At 37.9% G+C, this 19964-nt stretch overlaps 1 protein-coding gene across 2 annotated transcripts in view; it reads right to left on the bottom strand.

Annotated features, from left to right (window-relative positions):
* The window catches only part of ZNF385D (zinc finger protein 385D), a 431668-nt gene that overhangs the window by 328759 nt on the left and 82945 nt on the right, over nt 1–19964 (bottom strand). The window contains exon 2 of one of the 2 annotated variants that reach the window (XM_054817423.1): nt 15715–15993. The exons of the other annotated variant lie outside the window; for it this stretch is intronic. Within the exon in view, the coding sequence (XP_054673398.1) occupies nt 15715–15993 (279 nt within the window). The remainder of the gene's footprint in view (nt 1–15714; nt 15994–19964) is intronic. 2 annotated transcript variants of the gene reach the window in all.

Raw genomic sequence — 19964 nt, 5'->3', positions numbered from 1 at the left:
TATTTCTATGACAAAAGTTCCAAGGCTCACCCCCACTGTATATGCAAGAAAACTTAGATTCCTCAGAGGAAATGTGTTATTTGTTGCCCAGTACTTTAGTGTTCAAATAATTGTTGTCTAAATGGGGATAAATCCTTCTCGCACTGAGCTAGGCAGAAAAGAGGGGGTTTTTGCATTGTATCTTCTTGCTAGTATTTATATAGGGTTAAAAATACAATGCAGAAGTGAATTTTCTTGCATAGTTCCAGTTATTAAGAACTTTATTTTTCTTATTAAGTTGTGTAGCATGGAAACATTATTTTTAAACTCAGGATTAAAAGCAAAGCAGAAAATCAAAATATCACGTAGATTCAAAAAGTTGAGAAATGCCATGATTTAACTTTGAACTCTTTTCCCTGCTCAAAATCAAGCAGTTTTCAGACAAGCATTTGACTCAAGTTTTCCTCAGATAAGGACGATGAATTCTTTTCCTATGGTTCCTTGAAGAAGAATAATTAAGAAATAAGAGGGTGGTAGGGCTGGGGAGAGTATTGGGTTTTTGCATATGTCTTTCACTTTGTCAGCTTGCAGTGAAAGAACATTCTAAATTCTGCTGGGTAATTTACACCAACCTGCCGGCGCCTGGCAGAGGGAGCCCGCCATCTGAGTAGGAAATATATGCACCAGGCATTCAAGTGAATGCAAAATATAAATTCTATGAAAATTTATGGTAATTTCCTTAATGACTTCAAGATGGTCAGGAAGCAAGAACTATTTTATGTTCTGTCAGGTTTTCAATTACTTTGACATAAAAGACAAACAGTTCCCTCCCCTATCCTGCAGTTTTCCTCACAGTTGTTCATTTACTCATTCGAATAATTTCCTACATTTGTATTTACCTCTGCAAGCTAATCCCATCTTATAAAAATGAATTTTCATGCCTGATTTTCCCACCAAATCATGAAAAAGCCCCATCCGAATTCTACTATTCCTTCACTAGTCAGTCTTCTCATGCCACATCATTGATTCCCTTTTATCCCCTATAAAAGTAAGTTTGTTCAGGGGTTCATGCCTCTCTTCACAGGGGATTGTGAAGGGCATTTTACTACCAAAGATCAAGCTTCTCTATGGGAACCAAGGCCTTCTAAAGTTTTCCATGAGATTAAACAGTATGAGTCTAACCTCACATATTGTTACAGTAAAACGGTCTAGGAGGAAGCTGCTGTTGGCCTGATTACTGCCCTCAGTACGGGTAATATCCTGCCTTTCCCGTAGGGCTGCTTTGGGTCACAGTGGGTGGGTTTTGACCTTATGCAATGTCAAGAGAAAAGGAGCCTTAGGCACCTCACTTGGCACGCAAAATAAACAAATTGAGCACATTTCAAAATCCATGCTGTGCTTTGTGTACATATTCCTGTCTGCTTTGGTCTCAAGAACATTGTGAAATGCTTTATTATCAAAGGAATATAAAGGATGAAGCAGATACCATTTGATATTTTTTCCCCTCATCTTTGGAAACTGCACTACCAACTCACCACTCTTGCCATTTCGTGTTTGCACATGCTGCCTCAGCCACCACATTTTAATGGCATCTCATCTATAGCAGGTGAACTGCAGAGCGTGGAAAGCTCTGTCAGAACAGGTTAACCAGAAATCCTTTGGGTATCCACAAACAGTAAGTCATGGTGACAACTCTCTTTCTGGGTAACTTTGGGGATCGGCTAAGCTTGGTTACTCAAGCTTTCTACAATGACCCTTAATAAAATATCTGCAGTTAGTTGGTGAAAGAAGAAAGTAATATTATGAAGATCATTCTCCAAAGAAATTTTTAAAAAGTGGATATAAGAAGGAATATATGCTTTTACCAAAATATACCAGGGATATCTTAATAGCACTGAACAGTCACTATACCACTTCATATTCCCAGTGAACAAAAAACATTCTTGCATGATGTTTTAGTAATCCTATCTACAATTAACATACTCCTAGAGATCTGTCAAAAGTAATAACGCCTATTCTTGTTAAGTATTGGTTTACATCAGTCATAATGTAATATGAATACTAAAGTGCAAGAGGCTTTCTTGAGCGTATTGAATAGAAAAATATAAAGATTTAAGAAAAAAAATACGTTGTAGCATGTAATGCAGGTTCTCTGGACTATATTTTTTTATTTTTTATCATCACAATTTACAGGATCAGTGAATAATACTGAATCGGAAGAAATGCACCTCAGCTTTCCAGAGCCATTAAGGATTGGGAAAGCTTTATTCCTACTGAGGTTCACTTAGAATCATCATCAATGTGACTTCTGATTCGACAGAATAAACACATACTGTTTGGAAAATCCTTTCAAAAATAAATTATTGCAGTTCTTCAGCAAAAACACATCCACTACAATTTTCAAAGATTAAAAAGTAGCTAGCCGCTGACTACTGTATAGAATTGACTCTGAGCAAATCAGGAGATGTGCACAAGTGCGCTCCCTATAAAGCACGGTATTGGAATTATCTTCCAAACTAACCCAAGAGCTAACATATTTCTATGCAGACTAAGAATAAACTGTGCCATGTTTTTTGCATGTATGAATATATAATCGCTGGACTCAGAAGCACACATAATTCAAATTTAATGTGACCCTCTAGTGTTCTATTAACGTGGTCAACGGATTTTGTAGGATGAGCTGTGTGTGATATCAAAGGAATCGCAAAAGCAGCAAATTAGTTCTGCCCCCCCCCCCCAAAAAAACCACATTTTGCAGGTATATGACAGATTAAACAAACCTACAGTCCAAACTTTCAGCCTGTACCAAAAGATATGATGTAATTTATAACTATTAAAAAATAATTTTATCTCTGTGAGATTGGATGTAAGATAGTCAATCTGTGGAAATAAACTCTTCTGGCTTTTAAAAAAAAAAAGTGTTGCTAAAATTAAAATATTTCCTTGTTGAATAGTACTGACACTTCTATGTCAGCTATAAACTTATTTAATTGTTCTTTCTTTAGCTATAGCATTATTTGTTTCCACAACCTTTTAATTCGGAGCATTCATAAGACCAGAGAGGCTTGCCACTGTTCTTGAAACAATTTATTTCACAGCAGTAAGTCTTTAAATGAGAACGCTGCAATTCTGAATAATATATATTTTTCAAAGCTTGGCCATTCTAGGATCTTTTCCTTGGCTTTCTCAAGCATATCTCGTCTGTTTGTGACAGGGGTCACTAACATCAAAAGTCAGTGATAAAATCAAATAAAATACAGTGATTTATTATAGCAATGTTTTTTTCTTAAACATTTCAGGATTCTAAAACATTGGGAATACTTTGATACTGATGTGTGGTACTTTTGATACTAGATTACAATGACAATTCTAAATAGAGATCTATATGTTCCCCTAACATACAAAGATTACTTTATAATTAATCATAATTTAATTTCATGATGAGATGTGATCTGTAAGAAAAAAACCACCACACACACAAACCAAAAAACCACAAAGAAATTCAATATCAATTATTGGATCATTTTTTAAATGAGCTGTTTGATCACTCCAGTGTTTACATGGCAGGGTCTACTGTTGACATCTTCAATGGTTTATATTAAAAGTTAATCTATTTTAAGAACAAAGAAGTTTGAATGGCTATTAATACTGGCCTGCCATGAAGATGAAGTCTGTCTTAATACTGAACCACATGGTATCTGTTGGTACTTACTGCATCCCATAGCACCTGTTCTTCCCTCTGTCACCACCAATGACAGAAGAAAGGTCTAAAAACAAGATCCATGCATACTAGTAGCTTTGTTCCTATATTTCCTCTTTTAGAGTACAACAATTTTATTTTGATAATCTTTAACTAGTCTGTAACACGCATCAACAGTATGTCTGACTATGCTACAAGCAATTTGATGAAAAAATAAAAATACTGAAAAAAGCTTCAACTGTTTCTTTTACATCTCAAAGCCTATTTAAGAATACAGATTTTACTGTATTTGTTTTGCTTCTGTCAAATAACACCAGCAACTTGACATTCAGAGTGGATTTTTCTTGGCATTTTTCTTTTTAAACACACAGCTATGAAGAAAACTGCAAGCCTTTGGCTGTACATATCTTGCTTCTGATGCGAATTAAGCAAGTAGTCCCCTGAATCTTTAAAAACTGAAGTTTTCCCAGTGTGTTTTCTACAGAACCTTAGAATAATTCAGGTGGAAAGGGATCTCTGGGATTCACTTTGCCCAGCCTCCTACTCAAAACAACTAAATTCAAGGTTAGATCAGGTTGAGTTCTTAAAATCCCTAGAGAATAATTTCCACAGCCTCTCTAGGCAATTTATTCCTCTGCTTACCCTTTTTTATAGTGAAGTTCTGAATGCTTTTTTCCCTATATCTAATCCAAAATTCCCTTGCTGCAACTTGTGACTATCCCCTCTTGCCCCTTCACTGTACACATCCATCTTCTCTCTAAAATCCCCCTAGGAAGTTGAAAACTACAACAGGATCCCCCATACGCCCTTCTCTTCACAGTAAACAAAACCAGCTTTTGTTGACTTCTCATCATGAGTCACGTGCTCCAGCAATCTAATCATCTTAGCGATGCTCCTCCAGTCTCACTCCCTTCTGTTGATGTCTCTCTTGTACTGGGGGCCCAGAAATGGACACTGTACTCCACATACGATCTCAAAAGCACAGAGTGGATAATAATCACTTCCCTCAAACTACCACTTATCCTTTTACAAATGCAGCCTAGTGTGCAGTTAAACCTTTATCTCTACAAAAGCTCATGAATCATGTTCAACTTGTTGCCCACGAGGATACCCAAGTCCTTTTTCACAAAGCTGCTCTCCAGCCAGTCAGTCCCCAGCCTGTACTTGTCTATGTTCCAGGTGCAGGACTTCACCTTTTTGCATCTGTTGAGCTTCATGAGGTTACTGCTGGGGCACTCCTGCAGCTTGTTGAGGTTCCTGTGAATGGTAGCATTTACTCCATCATACTCATGATTTCATCACATTTAGTGTCATCTGCAGATTTGGTAAGTCTACATTCCACCCTATCACCAGGGTCCTTAATGAAGGCATTAGACAGCATTGGCCTCACTATCAATTGGTGGAGAACGTCATAACCAATCATCTGCCTGTTAGACTGTGGAAGATTGATCATTACACTTTGAACCTGATAATTTGGCCAGCTTCTAATCTACTTTGTACTCCACCCATCCAGCCCTTAGGTCACCGATTTGGCTACAATGATCCAATGGGAGACCATGATGAAAGCCTTTCTTACGTCAGAAAAATTGTATCCGCATGTTCACAGAGCCAGTTATTTCACCATAGAACGTAATCAAGCTGGTCTTACAAAGTCTGAACGTAAATCTGGGTTGGCTGTTCCCAATCATCTTCATGTGCCTGCAAATGTCTTTCGTAAAGACTTGCTCCATAAACTTCCTGGCCACTGATAATTGACTGGACTTCTAGTTCTTGCCTTTTCTGAAGATGGGAGTAATATTTACCTCTTTCCAGACATCACTATTTTATATTCCTCCTATATAGATCCCTTTAAAATTTACTATCCACCTTGCCACTGAAAACTTTCCCAGTATACAATTCCACAAAAAACACTCCTACAAGGTTAACCCTAATGCCCTATGGGTGTGAGGTCAGACACTACTTCAAAAAGGTTAAGTGTTTCTTTTAAAGATTTCTAATTTTTAATACATCACATAACAAAGACACTTTAGAGTATCAGATATCACTACTGAGCTGAGGGACATCCCTGGTAGTATTTCAACTTGATCTTGACTACTTTTATCTACAGTCCTTGTTTCAACTACCTTTGGTAAGAAGAATGCTCTCATTTTATCAGTAGAGTTTTGCTACTTCTTCTAGGAAAAAAGAAACATTAAAGATACTATTTTTCAACAGAAAAAGGAGAGAAAGGCAGCACTGAAATTGGAAGTTTACTGAGAATGACCAGCTATGCATAAGCATCCATCTGTGTTTTACTATAAAAAAGTTTTATGACTAGTAACATGACTCTGAATCAAAAGTGAGGAAAATGGCGCTAAATGCAGTCAGAATTATGGCCATGTAATCATTGGTTTTCTTCAGTTTAATGATCAAAAATAAGGAAACACAAGAAAAAAAAGAAAAGAAAAAACCCCAGAAAAACAACACTGTAGGAAAAACTAGGACATATTATCAGAATAGTTAAAGCTGAGAACCAAGAAAAAGACACAATTCTACTCTCTTTTCCCCAGTGGAAAAAAATTTATTCACAATGAAAGCTGACAAGGTTCAAACCTCTATTGAATTTGAGAACAGAAATGGAAGTAGAAAGAGGAATTTTTTATCCGCTTTTTAATAATACCGCTATTTCTATTGGGTTGGAATAAGAATTACTCAAAGGTAGGGATGGAGTTCTCCTGGCAAAAAAAGGGGACAGATGAGTTGTTAAGTGTTCCCAAGAATAATTACAAATGGAACAGGTTCAGCAGAAGAAAATTAATAATACCCCATTTCTGAATAATCTTTGACATTATATTCCATATAATAAATTATATACCATCCCCACTAGGGAGGTTTTAATTTAAAGACATATTACCCTGGTATAAAGTGTCTAGAGAAGAATTTTAATTTTGATTACAGAACAAAGAATTAGTAAGTGAGCTGCTTTGCTTACAATTAGTGTATCTTTCCAGCTCTTTAATTTCATATACCTGAAAAAACTAGGGGGGAAATCCTGATTATGTCTATATATCTACAATCCTGTCTACATGGGGACTCCAGCCAGGCTAACGTATAAGCATTACTGTGAGAAAGAAAGGAAAGACATCTGTATTGGGTCTGGCTGAGTAGCAGTCCTCATAGTGCTGTGCTGTGTATTGGTAGCCAGCAAGGTGTTGGTAACACCCCAGGATTTTGGCTACTGCTGAGTAACACTGGCACAGCACTGAGGATGTCTCTCGCCAACATTCCCCCCTCACCAGTAGACTGGGGGTGGGCAAGATCTTGGGAGGGGACACAGCCAGGGCAGCTGACCCACACTGACCAAAGGGATATTCCATACCGTATGATGTCTGTTCAGCAATAAAAGCTGAGAGAAAGGAGGAAAAAGGGGGGGTCATTTGCTGTTTACATCTGTCTTAAAGAGCAACCACTACATGTACCAAAGCACTGCTTCCTGGGAAGTGGCCAGATATCGCCGGCTGATAGGAAGTAAAGAATAAATCTTTTGTTTTCCTTTGCCTCCACGTGCAGCCTTTTGCTTTATTAAAGTGCCTTTTTCTTGACCCACGAGGGTTGGTTTGGGGATTTTTTCCCATCTTATTTTCTCCCCCTCTGTCCTGTTGAGGAGGGAAGTGATAGAGCAGGTTTGGTGGGCACCTGACATCCAGGCAAGGTCAACCCACCACAACATCATACAGAGTAACTCATTCCCACAGTAGCAGTGTAAACTGTAGATTAGAATTGGTGCTTCCTCAGTGATGTAAACTGAGCTGCCATAAATGTGTGCTAACGTTAATTTCCTCAACAGAATAAGGAACTTGCCTCTTTCTCTTGACATCAACAGGAGGTTGCAATTCATTTCATTGGAGCTGGTCTTAAAATTGACCTTGAGATATATTTCTCCCTACTGTGAAACATGTCAGAGGATAAAAAATTAACTAAAGAGTTCAGTGACATGACTATCAGGAAGACAGTTTATTTTGAATTAGAGGAATAAAAGGCCATAAATAAGAAAAAGTCAACATTACTGAAACGTGGGTCACATTTGATGAGATCTGCTTTGTTTTTCTACTCAGATATAGCTCAAAAATTGTTTAAATTCTGTGATATCCTAAAAATTAAAAAATTAATACCACATGAGAGGTACAAAAGTATCCTTTTACAGCCTCATTGAGGAATACAGACCTATATTTGAAGTAAGAAAAATAAATGAATATGGGAAAAGCTAGCTCTAGGGAAATTAATACTGGGAAATGTTGATAAACTTAGTGTGTTGTCATGACTCATAGAAGATTTGTTGCCTACCAGATGCCAGTGCAGAAAAAAAACCCATCATATTAAAAGACGGCAAGTTACTGAGAAGGTCTGGAAGGAAGCCATGGTCATCATAATCTATATTGGACCTAGTGATATAAGCAGAACTAAATGGAGATCCTGCAAAACAGGTTTCAACAGTTTGTTCACTGTACATGCAAGTAGAGATCAAATGCCAGCGTTGTCAGAAATGAAACTGGTGCCACACTCAGGGAGAAGCAAGGAAGGGCAGACCAACATCTCAGCATGGTTCAGAAACACAGATGGACACAGATTGCTCCCAAAGTAACTGAACCTTATACAACTAATTTAGTATTGATTATCAGTATTCCTGCTACAGCATAAAACATTAAGACAACACTTAGCTAAAATAGCATTAACTTTAAAATAGAGAAGCAAACAAGTTCAGATAAATAGGGTGTATGGCAGGTTCTAGCCTGAAGTCATACAGGAGGAAAAAAGAGGAAAAAAAAAAAGAGAAAGAAAAAAATAGAAATAAATTAAAAGTGATTAAAAAGAGGCTATGTTGATGTTAAGCAGAGGTGCAATGAGAATAAGATATCAGTCAGCGTTCCCGTTTTTTGCAAGCATATTTTAAGCACAGATTTGAGGACTAAAAAGGCAGTTATTTTTCAACATAGAAGAAAAACTGTTGTACATTTAGGAGTAACATAAAGTCCTGAAGACATGTACTGTTGTACATCTAGGAGTAACATAACGTCCTGAAGACATGAGGCCATGAGTGTCTAAAAAGAACAAATGAACTGTGAGAGAATGATGTTTGGAACATACAGAGTCAGAACTGCAAGCATGGAAGAGGATTAAACATAGCAAGTGGGCAGACAAGGGGTGAAGATTTTCACCCTCTAACACGCATATAACAGCAGCTTTTGTGTGCTCTTGAAGACACATTTAAGTACCTCAGCCCCCACTGCCATAGCATAGCAATCAGAAACCCTGTCCAGGTTTGCTAGAAGGCAGGAAAGTAAGGACCAACTTCTGAACTTGTTTCAGCTGTCCAACACTGTTGTAGAATTTCTCATGGACAAACATCCATATTCTATAGATGGAGACAACTTGCTAAGCATCTTGCTTTGGAGATGGTACCCAAAAGGAGGGCACTCTATACAGCTTGGGATATTAACACCTGTGCAGTCTTATATTCAGGCAGAAAACTAGAACAAACCCCGTTCTTCATAACTTTTTCAACCTGCAGTTAGAGGCTCGTATAGACCCTGTGCAGATGTTCTTGATGGTTGAGACTCTTCATATACATTAAACAGTTTGATTCATAGTAAACTGCCACAGTAGGTTTTATTCTGTTGTCTCCTAAGATTGTAGAAAAGAAAGGATTTTGCCAGTTGAGATGGAAACCATACTTCAACAAAAGACATAAGCACGTTCTTAAGTGCACTTGATGAACAATAAGGAACTTAAAAAATACTTTAAGCATATTTAGCCATAAATTTCTATTTATCCCCTGGCTTCTGAAGAATTAATCATAATTAACACACACAGTTTTCCAGGCTATAATTTTTTTTTTCATTCTGTCATGCTATTCAGTGGATCAATTACCAGATATACTACAGGAAAAATTGTCTAATTACTATGAATTTCTCCTCCCCAAATCCAAAAGAATGTTTTGGGGATTGTTAAAATACGTTACCTTTGTGACTTCATGGCATTATTGAAGCTAATCCAGGTGCAGTCATTAAACTTTCTCCCCTGCCTCCCTATAACTTGTTACAATGCTAGGGTTTACCTATGAGTGGTCTGTATTAACATTTAGTAATGCTCCTTCGTATTTATTTGTAATAGGTAGCAGTCAGCTAACTATATCAAATATACAATGGATATTTGCACACATCTAAGGAGTTTGCCCACAATTACCATCCATGCATCATTTTTTGTATACTCAAAGCCAAGTGGATCTTACTGCATTTATTAGGGGAAACACGAACATCATGCATGTGGCTGGTGTGAGCTGGTTCTTTCTTAACGTCCTGGTTTCAGCAGGGATAGAGTTAATTTTCTTCTTAGCAGGTGGTGTAGTGCTGTGTATTGGATTTAGGATGAGAATAACGTTGATAACACACTGATGTTTTTAGTTGTTGCCAAGCAGTCAAGGACTTTTCAGCTTGTCATACTGCCCTGTGAAGGCAGGGGGCACCCAAGAAGCTGCGAGGGGTCACAGCCAGGACAGCTGACCAAAGAGATTTTTTCCCTTTTCCATCTTCAACTCTCTTCCCCCATCCCACTGGGAGGAGGGAGTGAGCAAACAGCTGTGTGGTTGTTTTAGCTGCTGGCCGGGTTAAACCACAACACTTAAGCTTAATACATTCAATGATACACAAGTTACCTTGTGATAAAACTTTGTGCTGAACTGTGATGTCATATATGGCGGGTACTGCAAACACAAATAGTGCTTTAAAAGCATATCTTGCTTGCAGAAGCGCTCTTAAAAGCGGAAACTATGTTAATAGTTCACTAACTGGAATAGGACCATGATGAAAACGGACAAGTGCTTTGGAATAAGAAGAATGATTTACATCTGGGAGCAGTGGAAGTGACAACACACTGCCCTCAGCCAGTCCTACTTGTCCAGAGATCTCCAGCTTTGACATTTGGAAGGTATCACAAAATACTCAGAAGGAACCTGCTGTGCTTCTTTACAAAACACTGACATCTATGACCCACAAACTAGAGGCTTAAAACCAGAGAATAACTCATATTGGATTTACTGTTAACTGGCCATGAAACTCTCTATCAGAACATGACATTAAAAAAATCAAAAAAAAACCCAACCAAACAAAAAAAACCTGCAACTACAAAACAGTAAAATAGCTATGGTACAACTTCTTGCTTTATCTTAAGAACATGACATGACTTCCAGAGACTCCTCAAGCTGATCTGACAATACTTGTTTCCCAGGGAACTAACAGAAAATCCTCTCCTCTGAAGGAGAATATACTTTGTCTGAAGATTTCCTCTGTTCCTCAATGCCCTACCCAATCCTCTTTCTCTGAAAGGAGGACTAATGCAATGAAAAGACCAGGTGACACCACTTCCCTGAAAGCTGTACCTTGGTAATTTACCACCTTAAAGTAAGATTGTTTGACCCAAAGCTGCAAGTTTTCATGATCAAAAAACCTGACAGCAGAGGTGTAAAGCGTAGCAGCAGCACAGAACTAGAAAAGAACCGGCAACAGAACAGAACAAAGAAGGAGATTCTGCAAGTGGTTTACGTGAATCTTCTGGATTTCCTACCTGCAGGACTGTAAAAAGTCAGGATTTAGATGGGGGGTGGGGGGAAGAAGTTGTAAAAGATTAAATATCTTCTCTGACCAATGTGCAAAAATTTACAGCGTGGATATTATGGAATTGTCATCTCAAGAGTTGTTGTGGGAAACTACATTCAACCACCAAATGCACTTAAAAAATAAAATCTGTGAAACAAATTTTGCTCCTATTTTAGTGTATAATTCAGTATAATTGTAACAACTAAATTGTTATTCATTCTTAAGTAATTATCTAGTGCTGAATTAAGAGATTTGCTTTTTGCAATTAACAAGGGTTTAGAAAAAATGGATATTTAATTCTGATCTTTTCCCCTTTCTTTCTTCCAGGTACTCACTGTCCTTGTTCACAGTATGATAAAATTTTACTAAGATGAAATTTCACTGAAAAAAAAAGTTGTAGGCAGGTTTAGTTTAAAAGAAAGTAAATGAAACTTGCTAAACTGGACAGTCTTTTGTCTGGGATATCAATTCAGAAAGCTACATAAACTACTGCCAAATGCCTTGCTGACTGCTCTGTTTCAAAAGAACAATGTTTCAGAAATCAATTTTTAAAGTGAAAGGAGTTCTATGAATTTTGTGGCATTTCTCATCTCCGTCATTATTTTTCCACTTGTTATCATCTAGTCTATTATAGAAAGTATTGCAGAGGAAAGCAGTTTTAGTTTCTGTCCTAACCATGGCTCATTCACTCATGATGATTCAGCAATTTACACAAAAGGAAGCCCAGGGGAAATTCTGGTTTACATAAAATCTTAGTAATATCAGCGCTCTCACTGGTACTGCTATGCATTTGCATTCACAGTTATTTTTCCATTCTGCAAGTAGAAACATGAACCTTACTCCTGCTGGTCAGAATAAATGATTTCCCAACAAGAGGTCACCTCTTCCCACAGCGTCCAGGCTAGTTTTGTGAGAAGTGGTGCAATGTTGGCAGGCCAGACAAGGAATGCATTTTGCCCTCTTTTAATCCCAAAATTTACTCAAAATCTCCACTGACTTTGTCAACCTTGCTACTGCATGTACGAGAGCAGAAAGGCAAAAAAGTCACCAGCACGAATATATTATAGGGTGTAATGAGGAAAGCATGACAAGTCTTAAGTGACAAAGGCGGCAATTATTAGGAGGAAGAAACACAGGAAATTGTGTTACTCCCAAGTACCTACAGTTCAGTAACAGAAGTGCCGATGTCTCCATGTCCTGTTAAGTCATCACGAATCACTGTACCAAGTGATGACACCAGAAACAATGGGTTCACATCATTTTTATGGCTCTGCACGACATGCTGCTCTGCCCCAGGAGGGAACCACGTGGGTACCACAGAGGAAAGCTGCCGAGCTGACAGATAAGCAACTAGCAAAACTTTTTAAAGTAAATCTGGCGAGTTGCTCAAATTCAGTACAGATACCAATACAGCAGCAAAGAAATGCTGCTTTTAACTCCACAATAGACATTATTTATTAATTGTATATTTGAAGAGGTTTAAACACTTTGTGCTTAAGCAACTCACCTTACAAAATTACACAGAGACGTTCATGTATAGTAACATGCTGTTATTTATGTCCAGCACATAAAAACCGCTTCATACAGTTTGAAGATGATGACTATAGCATGACAGCTTTAATTACTCAGTCAAATGCTAATACAGCTGAACCCTACCTCTGTTCAGCAGTCCATTGCAAATTATTTGGGAACAAGACATGGGCTGCTGCTTCACGTAAATCAATCCTCCATTTTTATCACCCCTCACAATATAAACCACACCAACCCATCCTGCTTTGCGGGAATAATTCAGAAATGAAACAAAACAAGGAGAAGTAACAATTCCAATTTTTTTTCCCAACCTTTCCACGTACCTTAGTTCCAAGTGAGCATACAACTTTGCAAAGGTATATACAACCCACAGTACAATCCATGAATCGCTGTATTTGGAAATGGGGTTTTCTTGTGTGTAGCGCAAGCACTTCACTCATTCGACATGAGATATAATGAATAACTACTGATGACGAAGCCTTAGAAGACAATCTCATAAAGCAGAGCCTTTACTTACTTTTAATTTAGAGCAGAATTTAATCTCAAGAATGATTAGACCATTAACCGGGACATTGAGCAGAACAGCTGTCTTGTGACAATCAGACTTCTACACAAGAAATACCTTTCTCATAAATAAAGCAACCTACTGCCATACACTGAATAAACAGTACTGTGCATGTTTATCAGTTACTGCAGTGACATCACTGACCAAAATAGTATCATTTGTGTGCACGTGATAAACTGAAAGGGTCAACTCATTTTTTTTCAGTCATGGTCATACATCACTTGAGCTTGCTGGGGTCTCATCAACAAAAACATCATCATCATTCATCCAAAAAACATTGCCTATATTCCAGATATACCTGTTTTGACAAAGCCTCTTATTGAGGAAGGTCTATCAGGTTCCCATTTCTGCTTGACTTCAAAAAGGAATCTCAAACAGGGTTTCTGTTCAAAGCGTGGGGAAGGTGATTACTCAAACATTCAGTTCAAATTCATTTCTAACTTTTAGTGAGAAATATTTAATATTGGTCTCTACTTTCATAATGTTTAGTTTAAAAAACCCTGAAATCTCAAAGTTTGGTGAGATGGGAAAAATCACTTCCTTATGTTACTCCCTATGTCATTCTCTCAGTGGAGCACTGCTTTTGATGCTACTCAAAGATCTGCCAGATTTGAAAAGCCTCAAGTTCCAGGCAACCCCCCAGAATAACTGCACTTTGAAACAAAGAGCTAGATAGTCAATAAGCTATTTTCTGACTTTAAATGGATGCAGCTACACAGCACATAGGGATACTTTTAAGGAGGAAATAAGAAACATGCCGCTATACTACTTTGATCATCTCTAGAATATAAACATTGAAGCACGATTGAAGCCCTTTGACACTAATTTTAGCATTACTTAATTACTAATTCTTTCATTACCATGGATTAAAGCAGAAAAATTAACTACAGAAGAACACTTTCTATCGTTAGCAAAATTGTTTTGCTAATAACGATGATCACACAAGTTTACCTTAACTGAAGATAGCACGAACATTAGACTGTGATTATTTTGTTATAAAAAGAATGCATTTGTGGGTAACCATATTGCACCTTTAATCAATTAGGAAATCAATCTTTCTTTACACATTTTCACAGCTCCTACTAACAGTATTGGTATGCTTCCTAAGCCTGAACGATGAACAGTGCCAAACATTATAGTCCTGCCACGTAAAGACAAAATGATTTGTGTTGTTCAGCGTTATGAGGGTTTTTTTGTTTGCTTCATTGTTTTGTTTTAAGGAAACAAGCAACACCTCATGCATAGCAAAGCACTCACATCCAATACACTTCAGCAACATACCCATTATTCCCAACTCTTCAAGCCAGGACAAAGCACAGATTATTAAAATACCTCTTAAGTCCTGTCTAAGGATTAGTGTTTTGCATATCCTTCTGCAGATGGGGCAAGAAGAAACTCATGGCACACAATATTAAGCAATGTGTGTGGTCTGAAGAAAAAAAGTCTGAAAGTCCCAAGTACCTCATATTAAGACCATCGTTTCTGTGACATGGCGCATAGAGGCAGATAGAACAATACAGTAGAACTCTACCCGAAGTTCAGTACTACCTGTTATGAAATTGATGAAAAACCAGACTACTATGTTATAACTTTTTGTCAGGGACCATCATTTGCCTCTATTATCTGATCTACTTTTGTACGTAAAGCCACAAGCATGTTTTTGAGGCATAGAGTTCACTATGATAGGAAAACATGCCACCTACTACAAAATGCTTTTCCCAAAGCTGTCAATGAAATAAATTAAAATAAAAATAACCTTTGTTCTATCTCTGTTTGAGACTTCAGTCACGATCTTTAAACAGACTTGTGCTAGCTATGGGTTGAACCCTGAATAAGCAAACCAAAGTGAAAAGAGTTTGGGAATGTATTTGTTCTGCGTAATGTATTTGTTTCAATTTATTTTGCAACCGCCTTACATTCATTTAAAGCAGACAGACCCCTAACAAGTATAACCTTTCTAGTAGACTGTGAAATTCAGAATATCAATGACTACGCTGAAAAGCACCAAAATGCAAATGGAATGAGAAAGAATCTGAATCAACATCATCACATAAACAACATATAAAATGAAAACACTTGTAACAACACAGACAGCATACTTTTAGCTATTTGCCAGATGCTCATGCTAGGGATGACCCCAAGCACTCTGAAATCACCGAGAGCCTTTGCCTTAACTTCAAAGGATTTGTTGGCTGAATAAAAAAAAAAAACTGCTTAGATCCATATATATTGACATTACTGCACATTGCTGCAATTCTCAGATCAAAACGTTGAAAAAGGTGTATATATATATATATTTTAATGCTTACCATTATCACTTTTGAGATTTCCATTGCTGAGCTGTTTTAACCTCTTCTGATGGGATTTGCCATTGTAGTGGATTTGTGCCTGAGCAGCAGAGTTCAGCTGAATGTTACAAACATTACACAAAGTGAAATTGGTGTGTTTCTTTTCTCTTTCTTTCTTTTCTTCAGTGCCATCGGGTGCTAGTTCTTTCTCACCTTCCCTGTCTGGGACGGATGTGAAATCTGAATTGTATGAGTGGTTATCAACTGGTAAATCAGGGCTCCAAGGTTTCTTCATATTTTCTGGGGAGGAAAAAAAAAAAAAACATAAGAGGGAAAATTGATGAGTAATGCAAAATAATACACACAAGATTTCTACATCTGCAAACGGCAAGTTATTAGCATTTTCATATTTTAAGACTGCATTTCCACTCATATGTTTTGCTTTCTGTTCATGTTTTTTAGTTCTGCTGTGTAATTTGAGTAATTTCACAGCCACTCAGGTTAATGTCTTTAAATGTTCAGGGGTACTATTAAATCTATCACTGGAATCAGCCTGTCACAGGATTTTTGTTTGTTTGTATTTTAATTATTTCTATCTTATTCCTTGGTTAGTCTACTTTATTTAAGAATTATCCTATGAAAAGTGACTTTACAAATCCTAAGTTAGAAACCTCAGCAAAGTCTAGATGAAGCTCATGACATCTTCATGTCACCTTCAGTGGGAAACTCTATTGGATGCAGGTGCCCAGGTGCTGGCAGTGGGGGCTGCAGGGCGGCCTCTCTAATACGAGGCCAAGGGCTGTCCCATGCTGGGGACAGCCACTTCCAGGCAGCTCCGAAACTGACCCACTAGTACCCAAAGCTGAGCCCATCAGCCATGGGTGCAGCACCTCTGTGATAACATCTTTAGGAAAGGGTAAAAACACCGCGCAGCAGCTGAAAAAATGTGAGGGAAACAGCCTGGTAGACAGTGGAAAAGAATGGGGAGGAGGTGCCCCAGGTACTGGAGCAGAGATTCCCCTGCAGCCCCTGGAGAAGACCATGGTGAGGCAGGCTGTCCCTCTGCAGCCCATGGAGGTTAATGGTGGAGCAGATATCCACCTACAGCCCGTGGAGGACCCCAAGCCAGAGCAGGTGGACATGCCTTGAAGGAAACTGCAGCCCATGGAGAGCCCATGCGGGAGCAAGATCCCACAGGGGCTGCAGTCCGTCAAGAGGACCCCAGACAGGAGGAGGTCTTCTAGCAAGACCTGTGACCCCATGGGGTGTGCACACTGGAGCAGTCCTTTCCTGAAGGACTGCACTCCATGGAAAGGACCCGTGCTAGAGCACTTTTTCAAGAATTGCAGCTTATGGTAATGACCCAGTAGAGCAGTTCATGTATCCTGCGGGAGGGACGGCACTCTGGAGCTGGGGAATAGCGTGAGGAGGAAGGTGCGGCAGAGATGAAGTGATATAGACTGACAGAACTCTCCATCCCCATCCCCCTGCACCACTTGGGGATAGGAGGGTAGTGTAGAAGAGTCAGGAGTGAAGTTAAGCCCAGGAAAAAGGGTAAGGGTGGGGCAGAGGGGCAAAGTGTTTTACTGTTTTGTTTCTCACCATCCTACTCTATTTTAATTGGCAATAACTTAAATTAATTTTCTTCAAGCTGAATCTGTTTTGCCCATGACAGTAACCAGAGTGCCCTCCCTGTCTCCATCTCAACCCACAAGCTTTTCCATCTTATTCCTCTCTCCCTGTCCTGGTGTGGAAAGGGAGTGACAGTGTGGCTGGGTGGGGGTCTGGCAGCCACCCAAAGTCAATACAAGTAGTTATTACAGCAAAAATATTTTATAATCTTCTCTAGGACTACATACATAATTGTCACATTTTGATTTTTTTATATAAAATATACAATAAGCCAGTTAAACTCTATGTGAATGACAACCTACTGTTACATTCCATTACAAACACTCCTACATTCAGAGACTACATTTGACTAATGACTACAAATTCTTAGTTATTTTAGCACTTCGCAATGCAAGGTGTATTTTTCAAGTTGGAAAAAAGAGGAAAGGAGAGTTAGTATCTGTTTCCCATATTTATACATTTTGGTGTGTTGCAATTAACAGAAGAAAATATAACCTCCCTATATTTTAGTCAGCTAAAAACTTAAATGCTTATACCTCAGTCTTGAGTTTATTAACTAGGTATTTAGCAACCCCTAGCCATCCTCTCTCCACTTCCTGTGAATGATTTCAAGCCCAAGTCTAATCATTTCATAGCTTGTCTGGTTCAAAATAATTCAAAGACAAGTAATAAACATGTTTCATCAGCCTCTTATTTTAACCTCCCAGGATTATAATTCAAGGGCAGTTAACTTAGATTCAGCTAATACCAAACTACAGAAATGAGAAGATAATCCCATCTGCAGAACTTCAAGTAAAACCAATGTAAACATGAGTTTCTGTGGTGAAAATGAGCAGAAATGGCACAGGTGAAGAAGTGCTCTGTGACCTAATTTACCATTCAAGGAGTGCAAAATGTTACACCAATTTAGCATCTTCATGAGACCGTATATAGCACATAAATCTTGAAACTGCTTGTTCTCTCAGACTTAGTGAATAAATGAAGGTCTAGCCAAAGAATCTAATCTGTATTTTAAGCAACAAAACTACTGCAGCCTTAAATACGATGATACTATTTGGTCTCTAACTAACAAATCAGACAACCTGGGGGGGGGGGGGGGATTATTTCAGCAACACCGGAAAATGGGCTACAGATGCCTTTAATCGCAGATCCAAAGTTCAGCATCTAAAAATAAGTCTAAACAAGCCTTCAGATTTGGGTCTGATTACACCAAAATACTGCAAATCATTCTTGAGAGCGCTTCAAACATTGTAAATTTCATCAGCTAAATGTTTTGCTGACCCTCCCGAGGCTTTAAACACATTTACTGCTTTCCAATCAAATCATAAAGACAAATTTATCTAAAGATGCCAATCTAAAACCTATCAATATTCAAAACAGTTTCAATTTCAGTTTTCAGATTTGCTTGCTATCTAATTAGTATTGTGTTCTTCTATGCTAACTAAACCCTATTTCCTTTAAGAAAGTACAGACCCGTTTTCGAGAGGAGCTCTGCACTTGCTGTAGATTCAAACCTCACTCCATCGGTCAGTATTATTATTTCAGCTTTTGTATATAGTCAACTCTTGTCTAGGATTTTAGCTGTCTAAAGCAAAAGATGAGAAAGGCTAAACAATTCACTCCAAAGCAAAATTAAAGAGAGAAAGAAGCAGTGTAAAAGTAGTTATTTATTAAAATCAAACCTGTTATACTAACAATGATGATAGGAACTTTTATAGACAAATCACAACTGTCCCATAAGTTATGGGACTGCGGAAGCTTAGTAGAAAACCTGAGGTATTTCTACAGCAGATCCATAGCATATTTCTCCTAATGGAAGGAGGAGGTTTTTCCTGAGGAAGCAGCAGCAATCCATCAACCTCTCAGCCTTCTGGAGTTTGCTGAAGATATTGTTGACTCCAAAGAGACCTATATTGATCCATCCAAAACATTTTTAAATTAAGAAATTCAGTCTTTAATCAACGCATTACAAGGATTAAAATGCTAACATGATAGCACTAGTTTTACTGAATTGCTCTAGATGACAGTAACTTTTCAGAAATTCCAGTTTATATACATGCTGTACATTAATATATATAATCTTTTGCGCTGAAAGCATTCCCCACTAGAGAGCAGTATGAATTTAAAATTACAAGTAAAATATATCTCTAGACCTATAGTGCTAGTCATATGGGCATGACATTACTATAATAAAACAAATCTTCTAACCAGGATGTAAAACTTTGTAAGCAAACATAATCTAGTAAATTAAACAAACATTGTACACTACGTGTACACGTGTCTAATTCCTTTAGAAACATTTACACAGATAAGCTGGCAGCCTAATAAACTGTATCAGCATGTTATAACATGCCTCTAATATTCCTATCAACACAGCCTAATCTACAAGAGTCTTATTGTTGGCATATAGAATACTTCTGTCTTGCATTCTAATTTCATTCCAAAAAAGAAATTATAAAATGCACACTAGATAAAATAATAATGGAAATTACACCTTGGAAATAAATTATTCAAGCATCTACTATTTGATTTGTGCTTTCATTAGAAAGCTGCGATGGCATTAGAGCTGCAATACATTTTTGCCTACTGTTATGTCTTTCTCAAATCTGGAGGAAGAAGGGGATAATTTATAACTGCAG

The sequence above is a fragment of the Grus americana genome, chromosome 2 (genome assembly GCF_028858705.1).
Source record: "Grus americana isolate bGruAme1 chromosome 2, bGruAme1.mat, whole genome shotgun sequence".
Classification (NCBI taxonomy): Eukaryota; Metazoa; Chordata; class Aves; order Gruiformes; family Gruidae; genus Grus; species Grus americana.
The sequence above is the reverse complement of the archived record's forward strand: the minus strand, read 5'-3'. Positions and strand labels throughout refer to the sequence as shown.